This window comes from Helicoverpa zea, chromosome 13, assembly GCF_022581195.2.
Source record: "Helicoverpa zea isolate HzStark_Cry1AcR chromosome 13, ilHelZeax1.1, whole genome shotgun sequence".
In the NCBI taxonomy this organism is placed as follows: Eukaryota; Metazoa; Arthropoda; class Insecta; order Lepidoptera; family Noctuidae; genus Helicoverpa; species Helicoverpa zea.
The window spans coordinates 3887894-3910332 of record NC_061464.1 but is presented as its reverse complement, the minus strand read 5'-3'; the positions used below and the strand labels follow the sequence as shown (position 1 = coordinate 3910332).

At 36.8% G+C, this 22439-nt stretch overlaps 1 protein-coding gene across 3 annotated transcripts; it reads right to left on the bottom strand.

The window, feature by feature from the left end:
* Positions 1-415: 415 nt before the first annotated feature.
* On the bottom strand, positions 416-16471 carry LOC124635567 (protein mesh). 3 transcript variants are annotated; one of them, XM_047171489.1, is made up of 22 exons: positions 16008-16470; positions 12269-12507; positions 11808-12014; positions 11353-11511; positions 10992-11129; positions 10744-10912; positions 10334-10591; positions 9883-10222; positions 9444-9725; positions 9097-9229; positions 8835-8929; positions 8474-8592; positions 8134-8285; positions 7766-7874; positions 7239-7375; positions 6780-6909; positions 6115-6377; positions 4700-4804; positions 3921-4029; positions 2781-3651; positions 1676-1834; positions 416-1293 (listed from the first exon to the last, which is right to left on the bottom strand). In XM_047171489.1, exons 1-22 carry the CDS (start codon positions 16366-16368, stop codon positions 1086-1088), a joined length of 4743 nt encoding a protein of 1580 aa, XP_047027445.1. In that variant the 5' UTR covers positions 16369-16470; the 3' UTR covers positions 416-1085. The 3 variants fall into 3 exon arrangements, with proteins under 3 accessions (XP_047027445.1, XP_047027444.1, XP_047027443.1); XM_047171488.1 differs by lacking the exon at positions 2781-3651 and having other exon boundaries at positions 1676-1832; positions 16008-16469; XM_047171487.1 differs by lacking the exons at positions 416-1293; positions 1676-1834 and having other exon boundaries at positions 2465-3651; positions 16008-16471.
* Between the last annotated feature and the right edge of the window lie 5968 nt (positions 16472-22439).

Genomic DNA, 22439 nt, shown 5'->3' with positions numbered 1-22439 from the left:
AAGCATACGCAATGATTATTCATAAACATTACAATGACAAAAATAGCAGTGCATATTAGCTATTTCCCGTCTACTGTAATTCCAATCGATTATTTACGTATTTTATGTCCTCCTGAAGTATGGCACAAATGCAAATCAACACCGTGTATATAAATATACACCTTGAATATTTCATCTCTTCAGCATTTCCCGAGCCTTTTCCCAGTTTACAGTCCTTGTGGATAAGTGCTCAGGCGTCAGTTTGACTTGGTGACCGAATAATGATGATTATTGCTGATGGTCAGACCCTAGCTATAAGGTACCTATATAGGTACCTGTAAGGTGAATTAGCGATATGACAGACGTTTTTTGTCGTTATTAAGGATATTTATGCATGAAGACCCTTCATTTACGTGTGGAATAATAAAAAAACTTGTTCTTAGTGAAAAGGATTTATTAAATGAAGACTTATTTTAATGAATTTAATTACACAAAAAATAAACAACTAGAAAAGTTCACCATGAAACAAAAAGTAATACTTAAAAATGTTAAAAATGTCAAATGGCACATAAAAAGACGATAAGAGGTATAAAGAAAGACCGTAATTTTATTTTTTATTTTGTATTCTATTGTTGTCATGTTTCAAATAAAAACACAGCTTTAGCGTAATTAACTACATAAAGTAAATCTAAAATTATTACAATGGTGGGATTGTTCATTGATACCGAAAATAAAATAAAGTATAAAAAGAATGGAAATGTTCGCAGTACAGTAATACTTTTATAATAATACCTTTACCTAATGTAGTTTTAATTGAAATAAGTCTGAAAAATCTTTAAAAGCACGAAATTCTATTTGTACATTAATATAGGCAAGTAATAACATAAATATTTTGTATAAAACTTACAAATAAATGCAGCTAAAATACTATCTAATCAAAACCTATGTCTAATAAACCAATCTTCAATTGATGGCAACATTTTGAAGATGGCCGACCATTGCGCGGTATTTTTCCAAAACTCACTTTTTATTTCTTCCAAAACTACTAATATTTGGTACCAACGCTATGCTTGTTTAATATTAAATTCTCTTATATTTATATTAACTTAATTAATTTCGGTTTCCCCACCATACGGCCGCGCTTGTCTATTTGGGTCGTATGGGGTTCCGTAACTAAAAGGCGCGGGTTCCGCACTGTCAACTACTTTCACTGGTTCCGTAGGTTCCGGAGTCACGTCTTCGGTCACATCCTTCTTGTAGGGTATGCTCTCATCATCAGAGTTGATACGGAAGGATTCCTCAGGGTCTATAGGTCTGAAAAGATTGAGAGATATGTTAATTGAGGTTTAATAATAGATGAAGGGTTTGTTTTGTTTGCTTGAACGTGCTAATGTTAAGAACTGGTCTGATTTGAAAAATTCATTCAGTCGTAGATAGTCCGTTGATCTAATAAGGATATAGAGGACCTTGAAAGATACTTTTAGCCGGGTTAGCGATGTATTTTCAATGGAAAATGTTAGCGAAAGATTGTTATTACTCTCTCTCTCTTTCCTGGTATCATCATGTTTCTTCTCCACTTCGCTCTATCCACGATATACTTAGACACGCTCTATGCTCTCGGGGACCTAGCAGTCCTTCATATATTTATTAGGTCTTATTTATTTTTTAGTCCTTCATTTACTTTGTTAAAACTTACTTGACATTCAAGTAGTCATTCTCCTCCTTCTCCTCAGCCTTTCTTCGCAGGAGTATCCTCCAAGCGATGCAGATGAGTACCACGGCGATAGGCACCATGACTGCGCTGATGATGCCCCATGTCGCGCCCAGGGTTCTTGATGAGTACTCCTGTTTGCCTGTTTAGGTAGGGGGCGTTTTAATGTGGTGTTGAAAAGGTATGGTTGGGTATATTGTTTTGTATTGAGCTTTTATTTATAGTGTATATATTTTTGGACTAGCATTTTTGAACTTGTGACTTGAACTTTTTGGACTGGAAATGGATATTCTGGTATCTAAAGCTTTTGCGAAAGGTACTACCTACAAAATGGAATTGGTCTTGAATTTTTAATGTTCGTAAGTTTGTATAAGTTTGACAGTCTGAATTGACATAAAAACATTATTTCTATCAATGTAATCCATCTCGACACTGTTTCCAAATCGTTAAACAAAAACTACGGCCCTTATAACGCAATTTATCAACAAACAAAGATACGCTATCTACTGCGCAAAGCCCAAAAAGATATCTCACTAATGCAAATAAAAAATATGACACACGTACCTGTTCATATGACCTGGTTTTTTTATGTACACTAGATAAGAAAGCAAGCAATAACCTAATAGATTAGGAAGAAGAAAAATAACAACTCATCACAGTTCAGAGAAAATTTCTATTCAACGTCATTCCTTGCTTTCTTACCTAAAACAAAACCAATTGAAAGTTATTCTACCGAAATGGGAACAGAAATTTCCTCTTCATGTGACTCCAAGGTTATAGTTAAAATAAGTTTATTTAAAATTAATAGAATTTACAAACATTCAACAACGATGGGAAACTCACGAAAGTCGGCTAACACCTACATATACGTAAACATAAGTGCAAAAACTAAAATAAAGTGCCACTTAACTAACCTAAGCTAAGCTTATGCTACTCCAAAAAAAATGTCATTCGTATTTGGGCAGTGAATATATACTATTCCTGTTTACTAGTTTTTTATTTCTAAGTGTTTCAGACCATGGTCGAGCGTGGGCTCATTGTGGGCACTTCAATGTTCGGTGGGTCAATCAAAGTCTCCAAAGATTTCCCCTTTTGGGGAGGCATGGTAAACGTCTGAATAGAATCTGCAGGAGCGCTTTTCGGAGGGTCAGGCAAACCGGGGTTATTGAACGTGTTTCTTGGACTATTGTCCGAAGTAGGGCTGATCGGTGGAGAATATATTTCGGAGTACGTTGGAGAGTACTGGGAAGGAATAGGACTGTACTGACCTTCATACTTCGGAGAGTATGGGTCCTCGGAATCTTTTGTGGAATAACCCGAGTCACTTGGCAGTGCTCTACGACCTGTCTGGCGAGGTCTGCTTTGATATTCAATATCTTTAGCAGGTCGCGTCAACGTTGAATCTCTATTAGATTCAGTGTCTGACGGTGAAGTTATAGAAAGCAAGTCCTCTTCGGAAAGATCCCACAGTTTTTCTGGGAATTCTTCATTGGGAGCGTTCGGGATAGGTTCATTGGTTCGGTAAGTTTTGTCATAGGCCCTACGTTTTTTAGGATTTGATTTGTCAGATTTGTCACTCTTATTGGAATCTGGGTACCCTATTCCTGAACTATCGCCGTCTTGTGGGACGGGTGGAGCTGGCCTAACTAGAGGTGCAGACCTAGTCATTGGGGCTTCCTCAGTAGGAGTTTCTGGTAACTTAGGCTTAGAGTCGGAGCTTCGTAATGTGGATGATTTCATCGTATCCGTGAGGTTTCCCATTGATGCTGATCTTAGATTAAGTCTAGAGGCTGATTTTGATCGCGGAATATCTTCGAAACGGAATCCTTCTTTGCCTTCGGTCCTGGGTTTGTACCAGCACCAGAACCACAGCAGACAAATCAACAGGCCTAACGGTAGAATAACTGCCAGTATGATCGCCCAGGTCAGAAACAGAGAACGTTGCGAGTATTCTTGGTTACCTGGATATTATAAAGTTTTGTGTCACAAACTGAATAGAACATATAGTTGAAGCAAAATAAATAATCACTTAATGTACAGCCAGCACATCAAACTAGAATAAGCTGTCAACATTCTTAAATAGATTTTCAACTTTATCTCTACAGTTCAATAGTCCAATATTGATTGGGATTTTACGATTAGAGTAAGTCTGTACAGGAATCATCATAAAAAACTGTTTATAATTTGGAACTAACTGACGTCTTTAGATATAACCATATAAAGTACTCACGCAAGCACTCAGTATATCCATAATCCGGTAAGTTCCACCGGCCGTTGTCCTCACACACTCGTCGCTTGTCTCCAATCAGAATGAAGTCTTGGTTACACTCGAAGTTCACCTGTCAATGGATGATGTATTAGGAAATCCCTTATAGAACAAAATAAATGAAGAGTTTGTTTGTTTCAACCATTGACATACATTCTAATACATATAAATCGATGGTTTCAACATTCAATTGACAAAGGCCTTAAAATCAATGAAGATTTTTTTTTAATGGAACTGTGACACTATTAAAGAGATGGTGGAGGTGGGTTAAAAAAGGCGATTTTTCTTGGTAAAGTCTAAAAGATGAAGTACGAGAAGCCGGGTCAAAAGTATAGTTTACAACTCGAATAGATGATACATAAGGAAATTCGAATGTAATAGGTATGTTTCATTGTTTCCTTGAGTTGTGACGAATAGCGGTTTTGTTTGTAGGACGATTTGTATTCATGTCCTTCGACAAACCACTTTGGAATACACAATAAGGACAAACAATCATAAGGGTTTTGGTATTTAGCTTCATCATCAGTTTAGTCCGTATGTTAAGGGAAGTGCAAGTACTTCGTTACTAATATAATAAATGCAAAGGCCTGTCAAATCTGTCACGCTTTTACACAAAACCTATTTATTATAGGTTCTTATATGTTTAGTACACAGTTAATCTATAACCTGGGAAAGTACACAGGCTACCTTTTAACCCGGATGTACGGAATGGTAGCTAGTAATTAATTTAGATGAGTACTCACTCTTGTTCCTGGCGTGAAGAAGAAGTTACTCTTCCGTCCAAATCGTGGTGTCTCCAATATACCGCAGCTGATCACTCTTCGAGCGTTCTGCTCTTTTATATTCGTCTGTAAATGGAGTACTTGATTAATTCCTGTCTTTCACTATTGCAACTTTTTCAGTTAAGTCAGTTTAACTCACAACACACCAAAATCTAGTCCTTGTATACGAGAGCCAAGAGGCCTTCACAGTTAAAAAGACCCCAAAAATTTCGCATCAAAAACTAAAAATCCTTCTCGAAAAATGTCGCAAAATGATCACAAAGCTATCCGAAACCAACTAGAAAAAGGAGTCTAGCCACAACAAACAGTTTACATGAATTGAATGGATGGAACGACCAGTGTTTAAGTTCGCCATAGCTGAGCTATAGAGGACCTTGGATAAATGCATTATAATTAAAAAGAACAATGGCCTGACAAGACGCATCTGATTGCACGCAACTGTCCAACTAGGTGACTTTTTAAATAGTGGTAGGGACATAGGACGGAAACACGAAATAGGGGTAAATTCAAAGATCCCGTATTATGCAGAACTTGCTCAGTCAGCATGAAGGATTTGTCCTTTAACCTACGTATAACGGCAAACGATAGGTCAAGTCAAAAACGGCTCAGTTTTCCTCTCAGTAGAAGTAGATTTTGAAAAAAGACAAATACTAACGCTGTCAAATACACAGCTTTTATGTTGACTAATCTGCAGATGTCTCCTATAATCACTTATTTTTAACTGAACTGCGAAAGCCTAAGAACATTGCTGAATTTGGGTCAACATATAGTTTTTGTCAACGTCAAGATTCGAGATTATCAAGTCTTAAAGTTCCATGCACCAGTGTAATCATTCTATACCCTACAGGATGTTAGAACATACCTACAATTTATTTACTACGTTCAAGTGTGGGAAATCGTAAATTGTCTTTATGATTAGTTGACAATCAAGGCTATTATCGACTTAATAGCTAGATGAATCATTTCGCGTTTGTTGACATACAATGTTATATCATTTGGATTTAATTATATAGTAGGACTTGACTCATCATCATTTTGCCCTTTTGAATCAGTTCAAGGACAACGGGGTTCAGAAATCTAAAATAATGACAATGCAATATGAACCCAAAGGTTTTGGGTTCAGGTTTTTCCAGTTATCAAAGAGGAGATTCAAATAGATTTTTTTAAATAATCTAGATCCCGACAAAAGTATCAAACGTATTCAAACCAAATAACCCAATTCAGCAGAAACGGACAATAGTTCCACTACTTTTTATTCGCAAATTTTTCCACTACTTTAAATACACAAATCTGGAGACACTATAACTTTGTCCCAAATATTTGATAAGTCTATAAAAGCTCCTATCCACCTAAAAACTCCAAAAACCAATACTCACGATAGAAGACAAATAATTCTTCGTGAACTCAGCCATATCCCTGTTGAGGGTCATGCCGTAGTCATATCGACATTGATAGGAATCCTGGCACAGTTCCACAGCTCTCGCCACGTCTTGAGACCTGTTCGCTGGTAGGAAGTCAGCTGGTTCCCTGATGAAGTTTGGTATGAATTGGTTGTCGTTGTAGTAGGCTGCCGTTCTGCCGTATTCGCGGTAGAACATCGCTACTCCTATGTCTCGTTGTTCGCGGTCGGTTAGTTGCCCTGAAAGGATTTAACGGTTGATATATTTAGGTGGAAAGAAGTGTTCTTTTAGGATTCACAGTACATTGGAAAGTTCAAGGTAAAGAATCGAGGTTTGATCGTAAGAGTATCAACTATTTAAAACAATTTTTGTTCGTGTAACCTTTAATCTGGAAGATTTTTTATGGCAATTACCCGCAAGTAGGAGCAAGCAAGTTCACTTTTGAAACATTATTTTTAGCTAGATTTTGGCATTCATCCAATATTGCTAAAACAAGGGTAGGTATTTTATTATTTTTCTTCTTTCAACACATTTATAGCCATCATAATATTATCATTATTTTCTTTACTAATCAATTCATCTTTCAGACATTTCATCTTCATCATACTTTGCTTTGTATGTCAGTCTAGAAATATACTTACAGTATTGAGCGAAGTCCCTGTGTGCAGTTTGGAAGTTGTTGAGGTCGACTGTGGCTCGCGTCCCGTCCGGTCGCGTGAAGTCGTCGTTAATGTCCAGAGACCAATTGCCGAATAGACCTCGCGTTTGGTTCTAAAACAAAAAAATATATATTTTATTATACAGTTACAAGGGAGTATATCGGAAGGAATTCGTGTGTCTAGTTCCTGAACAATATGTGCGTGAAAATAACATCATGTATTTTCATATTTTTTTTTGTTAAACCTACATAATTATTTTTCATCTAGAACAATCCGTAACTTCGATAAAAAACCTTAATCAGGGGCTGCTATACAATCAGTTATTTTACTGTCCCTAATTACCTACAGCATGATATCCAAGATAGACCCACAAAGTACAAAAAAAACGTCATATACTTTGTTTTACTCCATTTAAAAAATAAATAAATTGTAAGTACTCACCATATAATTCCAAGGCAGATAGACCCTAGCTGACATAAATCCCTTATTCTCGACTACTTCAATACCAGCGCCTGATGAGAACATGATGACAATCTCCGACTGGTTCAGTAAGTACATTGGCTGGTATACTGTCACACCTGAAATAATGAACTTGGTTAATTATGTGATGATGGTAGAATGTAAGCCTGACCATTTTTTTGGTTTTGGCAACTGTTCTCTGTAAGGAGACCAGCTAGCTGCACAAGACATATCATAGTGCAAGAGCGTTAGCACAGACACAGGTGCACTCCCTATTCCTTCACTCTCATAGCCCGATGGGACGGCAATCCAACACGACCGGAGAGAGATCTAGCTTAGGGCCGACATATGTATATGTGCTTTAAGCTTAGTAGAAAGTTTAAATATGCTTAAAGAGCAACAGTTTTGGACAAGATACTCGTTCATTAAAACGTTTTTTTATGCAAAAGAAAAAGAGATATTATTTGAGGGTTTTAAACTAAGAATGCTAGGATTAAAAAAGAAGTTACCTGGGAAGTATTGCACCCTAAGGGCAGGCCTGTCGAAGTACACTCTCTTGTTGTCAGCGAATACATCAAGTCTATAACGCCATTGAGCATGTTGGGGACGGAGACGAACCTGAAATCGATTTTAGTTCAATATTTGATATTGGTTTATATACTTTTGTTATACAAGCGTGTTCGTCAATTGGTACAGTGTTTATATATGTAGCAATAATATAGTCTCTTCTAGAATAGCTAACAACATTTATCTTCTAGCGCAGTTGGGTAAAAGTATTTCCTCAAGGCACTATCCTAGGACCACTTATTATCAAATTGTTCAGTTTTAGAGAAGATTCATACAAAAACAATTCTAGTGGCTTTTAAAGTTATCTTACCTCAATAGGTACGGAGTTATTGGAAGCAGCGACAACGGAAGTCAGATGTGTAGCGTTGACTCGTCCGTAGATGTTGCGCGGAACTTGTTCGAATCTGCCCTGGACGTCCAGTTTCAGTTGCGGGTGATCCACTCTTACTAATACGTATTCACCTAGACAAAGAAGTTTATTTTGGTTTAAAGAACCTAATTAGATACTATAAACTATTTTTTTTTGAGAAAATAAGAGCTACGGGATCTGGAATAGGCTCTCTTGTTGATATTATTTTCAATTTATTAAGTTTCAATATATTAACAACAAGGAACATCTTAAAAAGTTTCATTATTGTAAGTTCTCTTACCTTTTCCGTTGAAGGTATACTGCAAGTCATCGAATGTAACAATGTGTGGGTCTCCAAATATTCCAGCAACACCAGGCGATTGGTAAGCTACACAGTCTTGAGAAGGACGACGTTCAAATCTGTTGAAAATAACTCAAGTTAAGCTTAAGCAAAGTTCACTTTGATATATATACCTTTACATAAAGAGTAGAAATATTAAGAAAGGTCTAGAATAAAGTTGGATTTTGTTAATTAAACTTTGCTCCGACATTGCTCTATGTAAAATTTATCTTTTATTTTTTTTACAAGTCTTTAAATCAAATTATGTAAAATTGATGGACAGAAACTGCATAAACATGTGCCAACTAATGGAAAGACTAACCTGAATGTCTCACAGCCAACAGCTTGTTCTTCTTGCCACATACAGCACTGGTAGAATGGAATCATGTCGTGGAACCAATGGGACAGCGATGGGACCTAGTGCAAAATAATATTTTTTAATTAAGACCGCAGAACTTGTTCCATTATGGAGTTTCAATGATTTAACATCTATTACCATTGTGTTGTGAAGAAAAAAAAAAAAAAAAAATTAACAGTTTTTTTACAATATATTAATACAATATGAATGTTAATAATAATCTTACCTTGTTGGCCTCGTTGTAAGGAGTGAACCCGAAGTCGTGAGACCTCGAAGGCCTGGATCCCCACATCTGATCGTACGACAACATGAGGAAGCCGTTCTTGTCGTAGCAGCACTGCTGACCTGATCCTTCCGCGCTGTGAAAATAAATCAAAATTAGGGACATGATTTCAAGATATCCCTATTGCGTATCGATTGTTTTCAGATACTTTTTGTGTGGTCAAAAAAGAACTCAGCATTTAAAACGAGTTTAATATAGCTGAACGAGTTGTAAGGCTATTAGAAAGTCATTTGATAGTAGAAATAAAGTTATTATAATTGGAAACACAAAAATGGTAGTATTTGACTTACCTAGGTGCTCCACTCCTGACACAATGGACACTGCCCCAATGGTATCTACAGGTGGGATTGGTGTCTTTATCGCAAGCTAAATCTGGCATAAACCTTCCCTTATCCAGTAACGCATGTTCCAGCGTACAAGGGCAAACCCATACTTGAGATGCAAAGTTCTTCAAGAAACGATCCGTTCGTAACCAGTTGTTACAAAGGGCGTTGGGCCAACGTTGGCCGTGTAACCTTTCCCATTGTGGGGCGAAGTACCAACCTAAGGGGATTGGACGACTCCACAGGACACTGCAAAGAGTTTGTTGTTTTAATAACTATACGTAAGAAAGTCATCCACATAAGCTACTTCATGAAAACTACAAAGCGTTTGCAGCTACCAATCACTCATGAAAACAATATTATAAGAGTTATCAAAAAATATTGTAAAGATAAAAAGAGTACTCACGGTGATATCTCAACATTTTTAAACACTTCTGGTGTGGTCAAGTTGATTTGTAGGAAACCGAACTGCATGTCGTTGTGTAAGAAATTATCCCTGTTCCTAAAGTTTTGAGGATTGATGACGTATTCTCCGGTGTTAGCCACGCCCATTTCGATCATGTCAATATATTCGAGTTGAGGTCTGATAGTGACCTCCTTGTAGCCCCACAAACTGATCTGGAGTTGGACGTTTAGATTCGTGGTCAAGTTGAAGCGGTCCCAAGTTATTCTGATTTCAGGAGGATATCTCTCGTGGACTGAGTTGTCAGTGAAGAAAATCTTCTCTGTGGCCGTTGCGGGTGTTTCTGAAAAATACAGGCATTTTTAGAAAACCATTAAATACATAACGTACTTCAATAAAGCTTTTAAAATATGAACGTTAAATAACACAAATTCACAAATATAAACCCACTTACCGACAAAGTACTTTCCTTTCCACTTATAGGGTTCATTATTAATCGCAATTTCGAATCTAGCATATCCATTGTGCCAGAACCTGGGTTGGACGCAAATAGCCCTATTGACGTCCACTACAGCACCAATGACGGACTCAGTATCGAAACGACAGGTGATTCTATCGTTGGGGTTGAAGCAAGGACCCGTGATGTTGACGATTGTACCTCCCAACATGTTACCGCTCTCAGGGGCGAACATGAGAGGAAGATTTGCACCGTCTAGAGATAAGAAGGAAATATATAATTGTTACTAACTTAGAAAGAGGGGTGAGACATTTCAATGCACGAGAAGAGAATTTCATTAATAGTGCAATATTTAAATATGAACTATTTTACTTGTCACCATCCATTTTTAGCAAGAGGAAACTTACCGATATCCTTGTTACAAGTCCCCATAAGTATTTTTTCGTCTATCCTAAATATATGTCGACCTGGAAAACCGTTCGCCCATCCTCTGCCCGTCAAATCTCTAAGTACAGACGCTTGTGAATAAGGCTTGTATTCGTAGCTTTGTGTTCCGTTACCAGCATTGAAACCAATCTACAAATATATATTCAATAAGTTAGTAAACATCATTAATGTTATTACATACATTGATTTCTGAATTATTGATACTTACATAAGCAGGTACACCACCTTCTCCGGTAGTGGTATCACCACCAGCTTCTGTGTGTGAACTCCAGTTGATCTCCAAATAGTTGAAGATCGCGTATGTGAACACTTCGTCAGTTGCCAGTACCATTTGGAATGTGTTTGTCTGTAATATTGATATACATTATGTATTATACTTACGTCTAAGAAGATACAATAATTTTGGCATGTTTTGAAAGTTAGTTAATAACATAAAGAATGGAAGACTTCTAGATCAAAAATTCTGGTCCACATGATTCCACATTTGGTACATCTAAAGCTTTTCATCATTACGATTTTCCACATCTTTAGTAATATACAATCTTCAATTATTTTAATTACACACTCACCACAAACAACGAGTTGTCAATGCCTCCAGCGAAAGACATGTTTTTCCATGTGATAGTGATGGCGTGCTTGGGGAAGAAAGTCTCGGAACCGATGACACCCTGACGAATGTCCCACGTCAAACGCTCTCTCATCTCCACACCCAGTTGGTCGGTACGTGTCTAGAAGATAATAAATAAAGTCTTGTAGAATGCCATGAGCAGAATAGATTGGTAAAAAATATTTTGTGTTTATGTTAATGACAGCTAACTAAGCAGTTACAGAAACTCAGTTCAGACCCAAAAATGGTCTGACACTTTGAACAACGATGGTCATCTGTAATGGCAGTGTATGAGTAGTAGTATTTGATCAATTCCTGGGAAATATCATATGAAGAGCTATCTCTCGGCGAGCTTCAGGTGGAAGGGTCCGTTTTGAACGTTCAGTCTAAAAAATATTAATAAAGGCGTTTATTTACCTGCAAATCCCTGTCCATTCTAAAGTAAATTCCAGGCCTTCTCTGATCTGGGTCCTCAGGACGCTGACTACCGATACGGCACTTGCTGAAGAATATACCAATGAAGGAGGGGTCGTTGACATCAGGCCAGTCTCTCACGGGGAAGGAGAGGGGGTAAGTGTAGTGGTCTGGAGGGTCGCTGAAGTAGATGTAACCGTTCATAGATAACTGGAACGAGGAATAGAAGTTTATAATTAGGTATGCAAGCAGTTTATTTCAGTGTGGAGTAAGTCTCTATAGCCGTTTTTGTGTAACTACTGGTTGCTTTACTTGTGCATTCTATCATAGCGTCTTTAACTAAACTGCAAAATTAAATACATAGACTTTTTTATAAAATAAAATTTAATAAAACTTTGCCAATATTGATGCAGTACAAATAGCTGTTTATTATACTTTTCAACGGATTCTGAAAAACTACTCACCCTGGTATAATTAAACCTAAATCCAAAGAACGGCAACTGGAAGTTGAAGTTCTTATGGATTTGAGGAGTAGAAGTATGGATGTCTCTCTGGTAGTCTCCAATATTCTCGTTGCCTCCTTGATCGTAGAACCAGTACATGAAGTTGCCTCTGATCTGCGCCAGTCTGGCAGCTGTGATGACGTAGGGCTGACCATTGTTCTGGTAGCTCGTGTCGGGTAGCACACGGCCGTCGATGTGAGCTGGAAAATTATAGGCAGGATTTTAAACAATGGATATTACTAATCACTATGGAATACTTGGGGTTTGGTATATTCGATGTCAACTTGAAATATGGACTGCTCAAGCTATGCTAGTTCTGCTTTCTAATATAGTGATCTTCTATGTTTCATTAGACTTGTTTTTAATCAAAAGTATTCGGGTAGTCAACAAAGCTGGTTTAGCCCTCATTAGATTTGTGTTTGAAACGTCATCTCTTATCAAAATTTTATCAAACTCATATTTGGAGCTACCGACTTCAGTTAAATTTTTTCTTCTAAAACAATTGAAGCTAAAAATATCATTATTAATTTACGAAATGTTCTTCTGACTTTCGCGGCTCGGTATCGACACTAGTCCCCGATAATGATAAGCTATCAGTTTATATCAGAAATGCGATTCCTAGTATACACGCTGATGTCATGTTGGCACCTTGCAATACCTCTTTGTTTCACAATTTTCTGTAAACAAGTTCACCTAGTAGATTTGATGCATCATCGAATCAAAAATATCATCGTTGTCGTCACAGCCTAAAAAAGCCCGGTACTGGACAAAGGCCTCCCCCAAACTGGGGATTTTTTTCCATACTCTGTTGGTGCGCAATGTGGGATATTTTTTTAGCTTTGGAGATGCTGCTGCCCATCGCCGAGCAAGGCATTTTCTATCCCACCTGGTGCTGTGTGGTAGTTATACCGCCACCAGTCAATTGAAAAGCACTACAATCAAAAACTTAAACAAATACTCTTTATCTTATATTATACACTAGCTTCTGCCAGCGGTTTCACCCGCATCCCGTGGGAACTACTTCTCGTACTGGGATAAAAAGTAGCTTTTAGCCTTCCTCGATAAATGGACTATCTAACACTGAAAGAAATTTTTAAATCAGACTAGTAGTTCCTGAGATTAGCGCGTTCAAACAAACAAACAAACTCTTCAGCTTTATAATATTATAGTATAGATGACAGTTCCTGTTTTAAGTGGCGTTTCACAGTTTACCGTATCACTACTTATCAGTAGGCACTTGTTTAGAATTTTCTATTTTCCTCATATATGTAATGTAGTGTTTCTCTAAGTTATGTTAGAAAAGCACACATAGGTTCACGTTGATCTATTTTATATCCGGAAATAGTTACTTCATTAGCTGTTCTTTTCTCATCTACAAACAAGTGTACTTCGTCATTTAGTCTGACTCATTCCAAATTAACACGAATAGATATCAAGCAAAGTATCTAGTTTATTTGTTAGAGATTAACTTCTTTACCCAACAGTGTGTCGTCATTTGATATATTTTTACCACATTCACAGCTATCTTTATAAGAATCAGTATGGATTCTCGTAATATTTTTCTCGTGGTATTCAGAGGATTTAAAAACCAAAACTTTTATCTCACTGAACGGAAGTCTGATTACAAACAGTAGGAAGATTTTGCAGGCCATCCATAAAAATACTGACAAACAAAATAAAGTTATTGTATCATGCAATGCAAAAAGCAAGCAAAGATTAAATATTAGATGTAGGTGTGGTAATGTGCTAAATAATGTCTGTATAAATACCTGATAAATGTTTGAGAATGTAAGGCACGCGCAGATAATCTAAATAAATAATTCCACACACATAATCAAATAAGAGGATGAGATAATTCAAGAATGGTGCAAATTCATTGAGCTAGACATAAATGCATTCGAATGGTTTTCATAGATATTTCAGTTTTTGTATTAATTCAAAAGAAAATTAAGATCACTGTGGTTTGGCCAAGGATTCACTGGTGAGACTAAGGATCAGAATTTGAACATGGATGGTGATAAAAATACAGAGATCAAATTATATAAGAACTACCAAGACACTAGACAGTATGTATATCAGGAAAGAGGGTAAATATGACTGCCCAAAGATTTGTCAAAATGGCCAAACTAAAAATAATCTGTCAAATCCTTACAATTACACCTCGAAAAAGAATACAAAATATTTTAAGTTCAACGTTCATGAAGTAGCGACCTACATTTGACCCAAAAATATAATCTTCTATCAACATGGCGATGAAATCATTGTTCTAACTCGTAAATTATAAAACTACCTCCGAATGCTCAGAGATAAGGCTGACAAAATAGTTTGGATCACATATCCCATGCCCATGTCCCATGCCTTATGAGTATTTGGCTTAAAGGAGTCTTACTTCAATGTCTCTTAAGCTTTGTATAAAGTTTTTACAACCAGTTAGTTCTAGAATAGTTTTAGCTGTTTGGCCACTGCCAAATGTAGAATAACCTTAATATCTGACATGGTCTGGATCTATCGTCATATTGTACTATGATGATGATTGTTCTGTTATGTTCCAATAGAATCGATTTCAACATCATCGTCAATGTCATCCTAATTTATTCTAACAGTAGCTACAAATTCTTTTTCAATGTTTCAACCACTAACTGTTCCGAAGCACGAGATTCAACAGGTCTATTATGAAAAAGTAATTCTGAATATCATTCATTCCAGTAACAGTGCTTCAGGAGTTATTCATACGGGGCCTCACAAACACGTATCGCACTTGACCGGCTTTTTTATCTGCTGATAGAGTACGTAGCCCTTATCTGTACTTAATTGGTATAACCCGACGAATTAAAAAAGTAGTCTCTGCATTTACCTCTTGCAAAAGTCTTGCTGCATTTTAGAATTTGCTAGGTTATACTTTGCAAGTTAGGTGCGGCCCTTATCGCTGATTAGAACATCATTTATTTGAATGTATTAAATGAGTAATATACCTTAAATGTTCTGTTTAAGGCAGGTTCTAATTCCATTTAGAGGAGGTCATTTTTAGTCTCAATAATTAATACCACTTCATTGGCGTTATTAAGTTCATGAATGATGACTTCTTTATCTCTATGTTAAGGGGCTTAGTTTTGATTACCTTTAAAAACGATCTCTCTTTCGTTTACTTTTATTTTGATGTCATTGTATCCTTTACCAAGTTACTCACCTTTTGTTTCTTTACCTAATGAATGAAATAGCGTCATGTAAAATTTATGTACATTATGATTAATATTCAGGTTATCTTGTGACTAGTGAGTCATGCTAAAACTATACAATACCTGAGAGTACCGGCTATAATCATAAACATTTTAGTATTACAACCTAAAATAGTGCAATACTACGTATTCATTTTAGATCATGTCGAAAAACAAAGGTGACAATTTGTGCGAGCGCGAGCGCACGATGTAATTCCAAATCCCTTATCTCAACTCTTTGTCAAACATTTGGCAATGTTTGTCATTCGTCCCTTCTGTGTCATCTATGAAAACTATGTGTGCCAACATTTGAGCAAACATACTATACGTACTATGCCATAGATTTAGAATCAGACATGGCGAGGTCAGGATTATCATATATTTCGGTTACTTTATCGTCTTTGTTATCTTGCCTTGCATTGTTTTATTATAGTATCGATGATAAATGTTCTTCGTTCTTAAAATGTGAAAGAAAGCTCACTTACCATACTCATTGTTCGTAACTTGAGTGGTGCTTGGTGACAATAACTGCCTTTCACTGAGCAAATTATCGTTGACGTTTAAATCAACCGCATCCAAAGCCAGCGGCTCTTCGCCCCCCAGTCCATCAGTCAATGTCTGGTACTTCCCACTCCTAACTTGCAGTTCTGCTTTGTCACTTATAATTTCCACTGGACTTTCATTATCAATCTCATCTTCCTTTACTTCAGTTACTGGTACCACCACTGTCGTAGTATCACTTACTATATTGTCCTCAGCAACATTACTTGTGACGTTGTCAACTATTTCTTGTCCATTAACACTAATAACTAAGAGTGCTATTAAAGCTAGAACTTTAACACCCATTTTCACACTTTCAAAATGTTCATCACATTATTTTTTATCAGTTTTGACGACAACAGGTGGCTCGCTATTGTACTGGTCGACTAGAGCGTTGGAACATTGTGTGCCCGTTGATATGGTATTATCTTTAAGAGATATGATAAGATAGCAAATAGGAACGTTAGGTGTGCCAAATTCTTTGTCCTAATCATAGCCCTCGTATAGGGTTTTGGTATAATGGTGATAATTTGAGGTAAATTAAATGACAGTTAGAGGTGTGTTGTAACTTCAATTTTGATATTACTTTAGTAGATAGAGTTTTAATTTATCAACGTTTGGAGATGTCAGTGACTAGGATGAACATTATGGAAGATGGCTAACCACCGTTTTAATTTATAAGGAGGAGATGGTCATTTAGTTTGCGTTTGCTTGGTTACAACATTTTAAATTAAGTTCCAAATTGTTACATTATCAGAATCTCTCTACTTAGGTATTCAAAAAAAAATGGGTAAAATATTTTCACAGACCTAGCACGCACAACTTCCAATATTAAAATGGTCTCCGAAACGAGGCTCACGTTTCTTTTTTGGACTTATCAATGACCTAAGACCTAGTTTAGTAATTTAAAACACGTTTTTGATAAAGAATTATATAACTGAAGCAATTAGCTACCACAATCTATGAAAAAAAAACTGTAAAGTTGGGACTCCTACTTCTACGGTCAAAAGGTTAAAAATGATTACAAAATATTAAGTACAAGTTCTGAGAATAAAAATATCTATACATATAATAAATCTGTAAAAAAACTGTGTCTGTATATTGAATATATTAAAAAAATTATAATTGGGTGGGGTTTAGAAACAGTAATGGAGCACAAATCCAAAAAAAAAATTCTGTCTGTATGTCTGCATGTCTGTATGTCTGTATGTCTGTATGTCTGTTTGTTTGTACACGCTAATCTTCCGAACTACTGAACGGATTTCAATGATTTTTTCTTTGTTGTATCAGTATTAAGCCTGGTCAACATATAGGCTATAATTTATCTTCGAAACTTGAAGACCTGATGCAGAACTCTAACAGACCAACAAAACTATAAGAGATACAAAAATGGTGCCATGGCAAAAATTGTTTCATGTGATGAGCATTTTCAGCTGAGATAATAAATTTGAAGATCTGGAACACCTGATGTGGAACCCCAAGAGCCCAGCTTCTCTGTACCATATACAGGTATGATGTTTTAGCAAAAGTTGTTCAATTTGATAAGCACTTTCTATTGACTTATACAAATTGAAGATCTAAAACACCTGATGTGGAACTCCAGGGGCCCAGCTAGACTATAGCATATGAAGATATGACGTTTTAGCAAAAGTGGTTCAATCTGATAAGCACTCTCTATTGACGTATAAACATCGAAGATCTGGAACACCTGATGTGGAACTTCAAGAGCAATACTGCACTTGAAATGTATAGAAATGAATGTTATGAAATAGGTATGGCGAATCAAAAAAAAGTAATTAGTCCGTCTTTTAGATAACCCTAAAATAATGGACACGTATTTTTCTTTTCTCTCTCTCACAAACTAATAATAACGAAGATACAACACGCTTGAATTTTGTGTTAAGTCACTGCTTAGTACAAATTTTACATACTAATCGTAGCGTCACGAGCCCCCACTCTCCGAATTTTTTGCGTTATATATATCTCATTATTATTTTGTATGTCTCTTCCAGACCTCGGGACTACAGAGTTCCGAATTTTTGGGAGGCAAACGTGGGGCCGAAGCCAACACGCTGAAGCCCTTTTGAGACAACTTTAATGAAATGGTGACACAAAACCGACGATTATCCCTTTATACACTATAGAAATGAACCCAAGGACAATCCCCGGTGGACGTCGTTAAAAAAAGACAATCCCCGGTTCTGTGCTAAACTATTGCTCACTATGGAGGAAAAGTACTTGGGCTATTGTGATGGGATGTTAGTGGATGACAATGTATTAGGTACATGTAAAAATGGCAGGTGGAGACTTGCCACCTCACTTACTGGGCCCCCGGGAACCAGTCACTGAATAGCAACAAGAGGGCAACAGGTACATGAGCGGCTGTAGGGTGAGGATACCTCGGTGGACTTTAAACGCTGATTACGCGCTCCCTGTGCTTACCATGAGGCACCTACCCTCCGAGCAGGGCTACTAATCCTGCTCTAGCGACTCCACTCTGGACGGCCAAGCCAAGCCAGAGGCGTGAGACCTACCCCCGTCATGGTTCACTCCGACCGGCCGGAGATGGGGGACAGTATACTCTCCCTGGAGAACTCAGTATATATAGCCCCGCGGGGTCGCTACTCCCCGTCATCAGCCTCAGATGTCCTGCGGTGCCTGTATCTCATTATTATTGTCGTTATTGTCTCAAGAGCCTTTGTCCCAATTATGTTAGGGTCGACTTCCAGTCACGATGCAACTGAGTACCAGTGTTTTACAAGGAGCGACTGCCTATCTGACCTCCACAACCCGGTTACCCACTCAACCCAACACCCCTTGGTAAGACTTACTGGCGTCTGACTACCCATAACGACTGCCAAGAATGTTCAATGACAGCCGGAACCTACAGTTTAACATCCCCTCCAAATAACGGTCATTGGTATCCAAAATATACGTAGAAAGTACATAAAAACTTAGAAAAGTTGCATTGGCAGGCACTTGCCAGACCTGGAATCAAAGCCGCACGCTCATACTTGAGAGATTGGTTCTCTACCCACTAAACCACCACGACTTCCACTAAGTCACCACGACTTTGTCATCTATTTAATGTTTTTTTACGTAATAATACGTGTACCTAATATTTTTGCCACTCACAACTTAAATGCGGACTAATTAGAATCACCACTTTTATCCCTATGGTCACGTCTATTGCGGTTCAGTTCTCAGCGTTTTGTTTAGTCTGCTGTGCTTTTGCCGTTAAAGTACAAAAATTAAATATATGGAACGTTTCTAATAGTTATGCGTATTCCGTTGTTTCCAAGTCAACGGGCCCTTAAAATTCAATATCAGACTATTCAGATCTTTGATTTTGCTGACCCCGTAGTCGCTGGCATAAGGGACAGGATCCGCGTACGAAGTCGCGGGCAGAAGCTAGTATTCATAATAGAAGTATGACCGTCGCTGAACTCATTATTTTCGTTAAGATAATGTCTTTCTCTATTTTTAATATCTACATGTATAAATTCAAAATATTCCAAAAAACGTATTAAAAACAATTGAATTGCTGATTCACTTTATGAGGTTAAATAGAAACTCTCATTAGCACAATATTCATCTCACGTAAACATTTACGTCTTAATATAATACTGCAGCTAAATATAATTTCATCTCCATCGTTGCACTGCATTTTAATGAACGGGTATACTTTAAAGTTCAAACTACGGATATAATATGCATTTAAACTAATCAGTGGATGATATATCACTATTATTAACTGTTTGGACTATATTCAGATTAGTTTCTTGTCCTAATTTTACATTAGGTTTCACCTGATTTGATCCACATACAACTTTTTGGCTTTTCATAGTATGTCATATATCCTCCTACAAAAAAACGGGTAGTAGATAGAGAACCTTTATTTTTGATAAATGTTGTAATTGTACCATAAATCCTAAGAAAATATTCATCTGACACATCACAAAATTAAACGCAATGCGGTTTCTCAAAGCGGTATTTCGCCCCAGACCCCAAGAGCTTTGTTGGCAGAAATTCAAAATCTAAACGTTTGCTGAATTTTCTGTAAAACGTATTATTTTATCGAAATACCTAATCGAATGGTTCCAGTAATCCTAGGTACTTGTTTTATCTATTGATAACGTTTGTTTTCTCGCTACAAATGTACCTTATTCACCGATCGCCTACTGGGCGTGGTGATTCATTATTTCAGCATTTTTCTACTTAACTTTTATACGGAAATTATTGTCATGTGTCATACCGGATGTCCTGTTTTTCTAAGTAGTTTCTTGGTAATCATGAATGAATTGATAAGGGTGTTGTAACAGTAGCTAATATCGTAGTACGATTGTGTCTACGTCATTGTACTTCTGGGACTAGGTATTGTTGGCTATAATTGGCAAGCCTTTAAACCTTTCTGACTCAGGTTACAGACTATGTTGGAGTTGGCTTCCAGTCTCAGCGCATGCATCTAATTTCGAGTGTTTCACATGAAGCGACTAACTGCCTGACCTTGTCAACCAAGTTACCCGAGCAACATAATAAATACCTTGTATAGTAAGACTACAATGGTTGTCAGACATTGTGGTTTCTGGCTACCCTTAGTAACTGGAAAACATGCATAAAAGACAGCCGGGACCTACAATGTAATGTGCCTTCTGAAAAAAAGACATCAACTTCTTTATTAATTTAAACCCAGATAACTTTTCCTTTGTTATATAAAATAAACTATACAATATCATACACGTAATAAAAGTAGGTACGTACTCACTAATGTTTATTTTATAGGCACCTTACTGTTTTACACTAGTCATTCGCTTTATTGTGATATTAAAAATCTATCAGGCACTTCACACAATCAGGCTGTTACAGGGGCATTTAGTAAATAAATAATTAATATTGCTTCCCTTGCTTTAATTGCTACATGTTGTTTTTGTTTATTATTGATTACTATTCACTTAGCCATTGCCATTACTTAGGTTAAACTAAGTAGTCGTCTCGGCATGGTGATCAAGAAGTCGTGAGTTCAATCACCTTTAGAGAATGTAGAACTTGAACGAAACTAAACTAGCTATCTGATCGCTATTATACAAAGTGTTTCAATTACGCATTGACGAATACAAAATACAAACTATTTACAACCTACCACAACGCGTCGCATTGATAAACAGAAACAGTGACCTTTGAGAAATGCGAATATAAACGTCAAATAAATCAACCTTCATGACTACCGACAACATACAAGCAAATGCGTGGAACTTTCTAGAAAGACAGTCCTCTTCAAACGAACTATACCTAATATGTAGGTAATTATAATTATTCCACTTCAGACACAAGTCCTTTGTATCGAGTGCAAAGCAAATCAGGCACACGGCCCTAGACTAACTAAAACCACGATAATAAGTCCTTATTACGACCTTTCCTGTATGTTCGCTAACCATTGCCTGTTATGTAAAGGGTTCTAGAACAAGGAGTGGGTTAAAAACAGCAATGGATGCGATGTTTTGCGAATTAGTTTTGTTGTTGTGTTCGCGTGATGCTTAAATGCGTTTTAACTGTATATAATTGAAGTATTAAGTACCATGTCTGATGTATAGGTGCTACCGATAATTTGTACAAGGTTCTGTATATGAAAACTAATTAGTTTTTAATGTCTAGCACGAATTCAGTAATGGAATCTATAAGTATTCTACGTTTTTCAGCGCAAGCTTCTTTATTCCATGTAAAATCGGACCTATTGTAAGAATTGCTCTTTGTATTTAGAGTTAGAAGAGAATTTAGTAAATATTTATTGAAATCATAAAAAAATACAAAAATATTTATTTACACTAATATTATAAAGCTGAAAAGTTTCTTTGTTTGTGTGAAAGCGCTAATCTCAAAACTCGTTGGTCTGATTTGAAAAAATCTTGCAGTTTTAGATAGCCCATTTATCGGCTACCTTTTATCCGGTTTCGTGCAGAAATTTCCAGGGGATGCGAGTGAAACCGCTGGCACGATGCGAGCAATCAAATCTTCAAGAACATATTTTCAAACGTCATACGTCTTTTATTATTCTTTTCAAAACGTGTTCCAAACTCAAATAAAATAAAAGAACATCTCACCTTTGAATGCCTTTGCCGTTCAGCCTTATATCCAACATCATTAGTCCCATTGAAAAGAAAATAAACAAACTCTCGTGTTTCGAACAAGCCGTCTCTAAATTGTCGATAACAATCGCCGCTGCAATATAAAACGCATTGCTACTGCAGAGCTCCCGCCAACACAACGCGTTCCATTTTCAAATATTTGAATTTATTATTTTTTTATTTTGATTCCAAGATGCCTTGCGGAGGTTGCGGTGACAGTGAGTTTTTTATTTTTCTTTATTTTTTTTCTCTTAA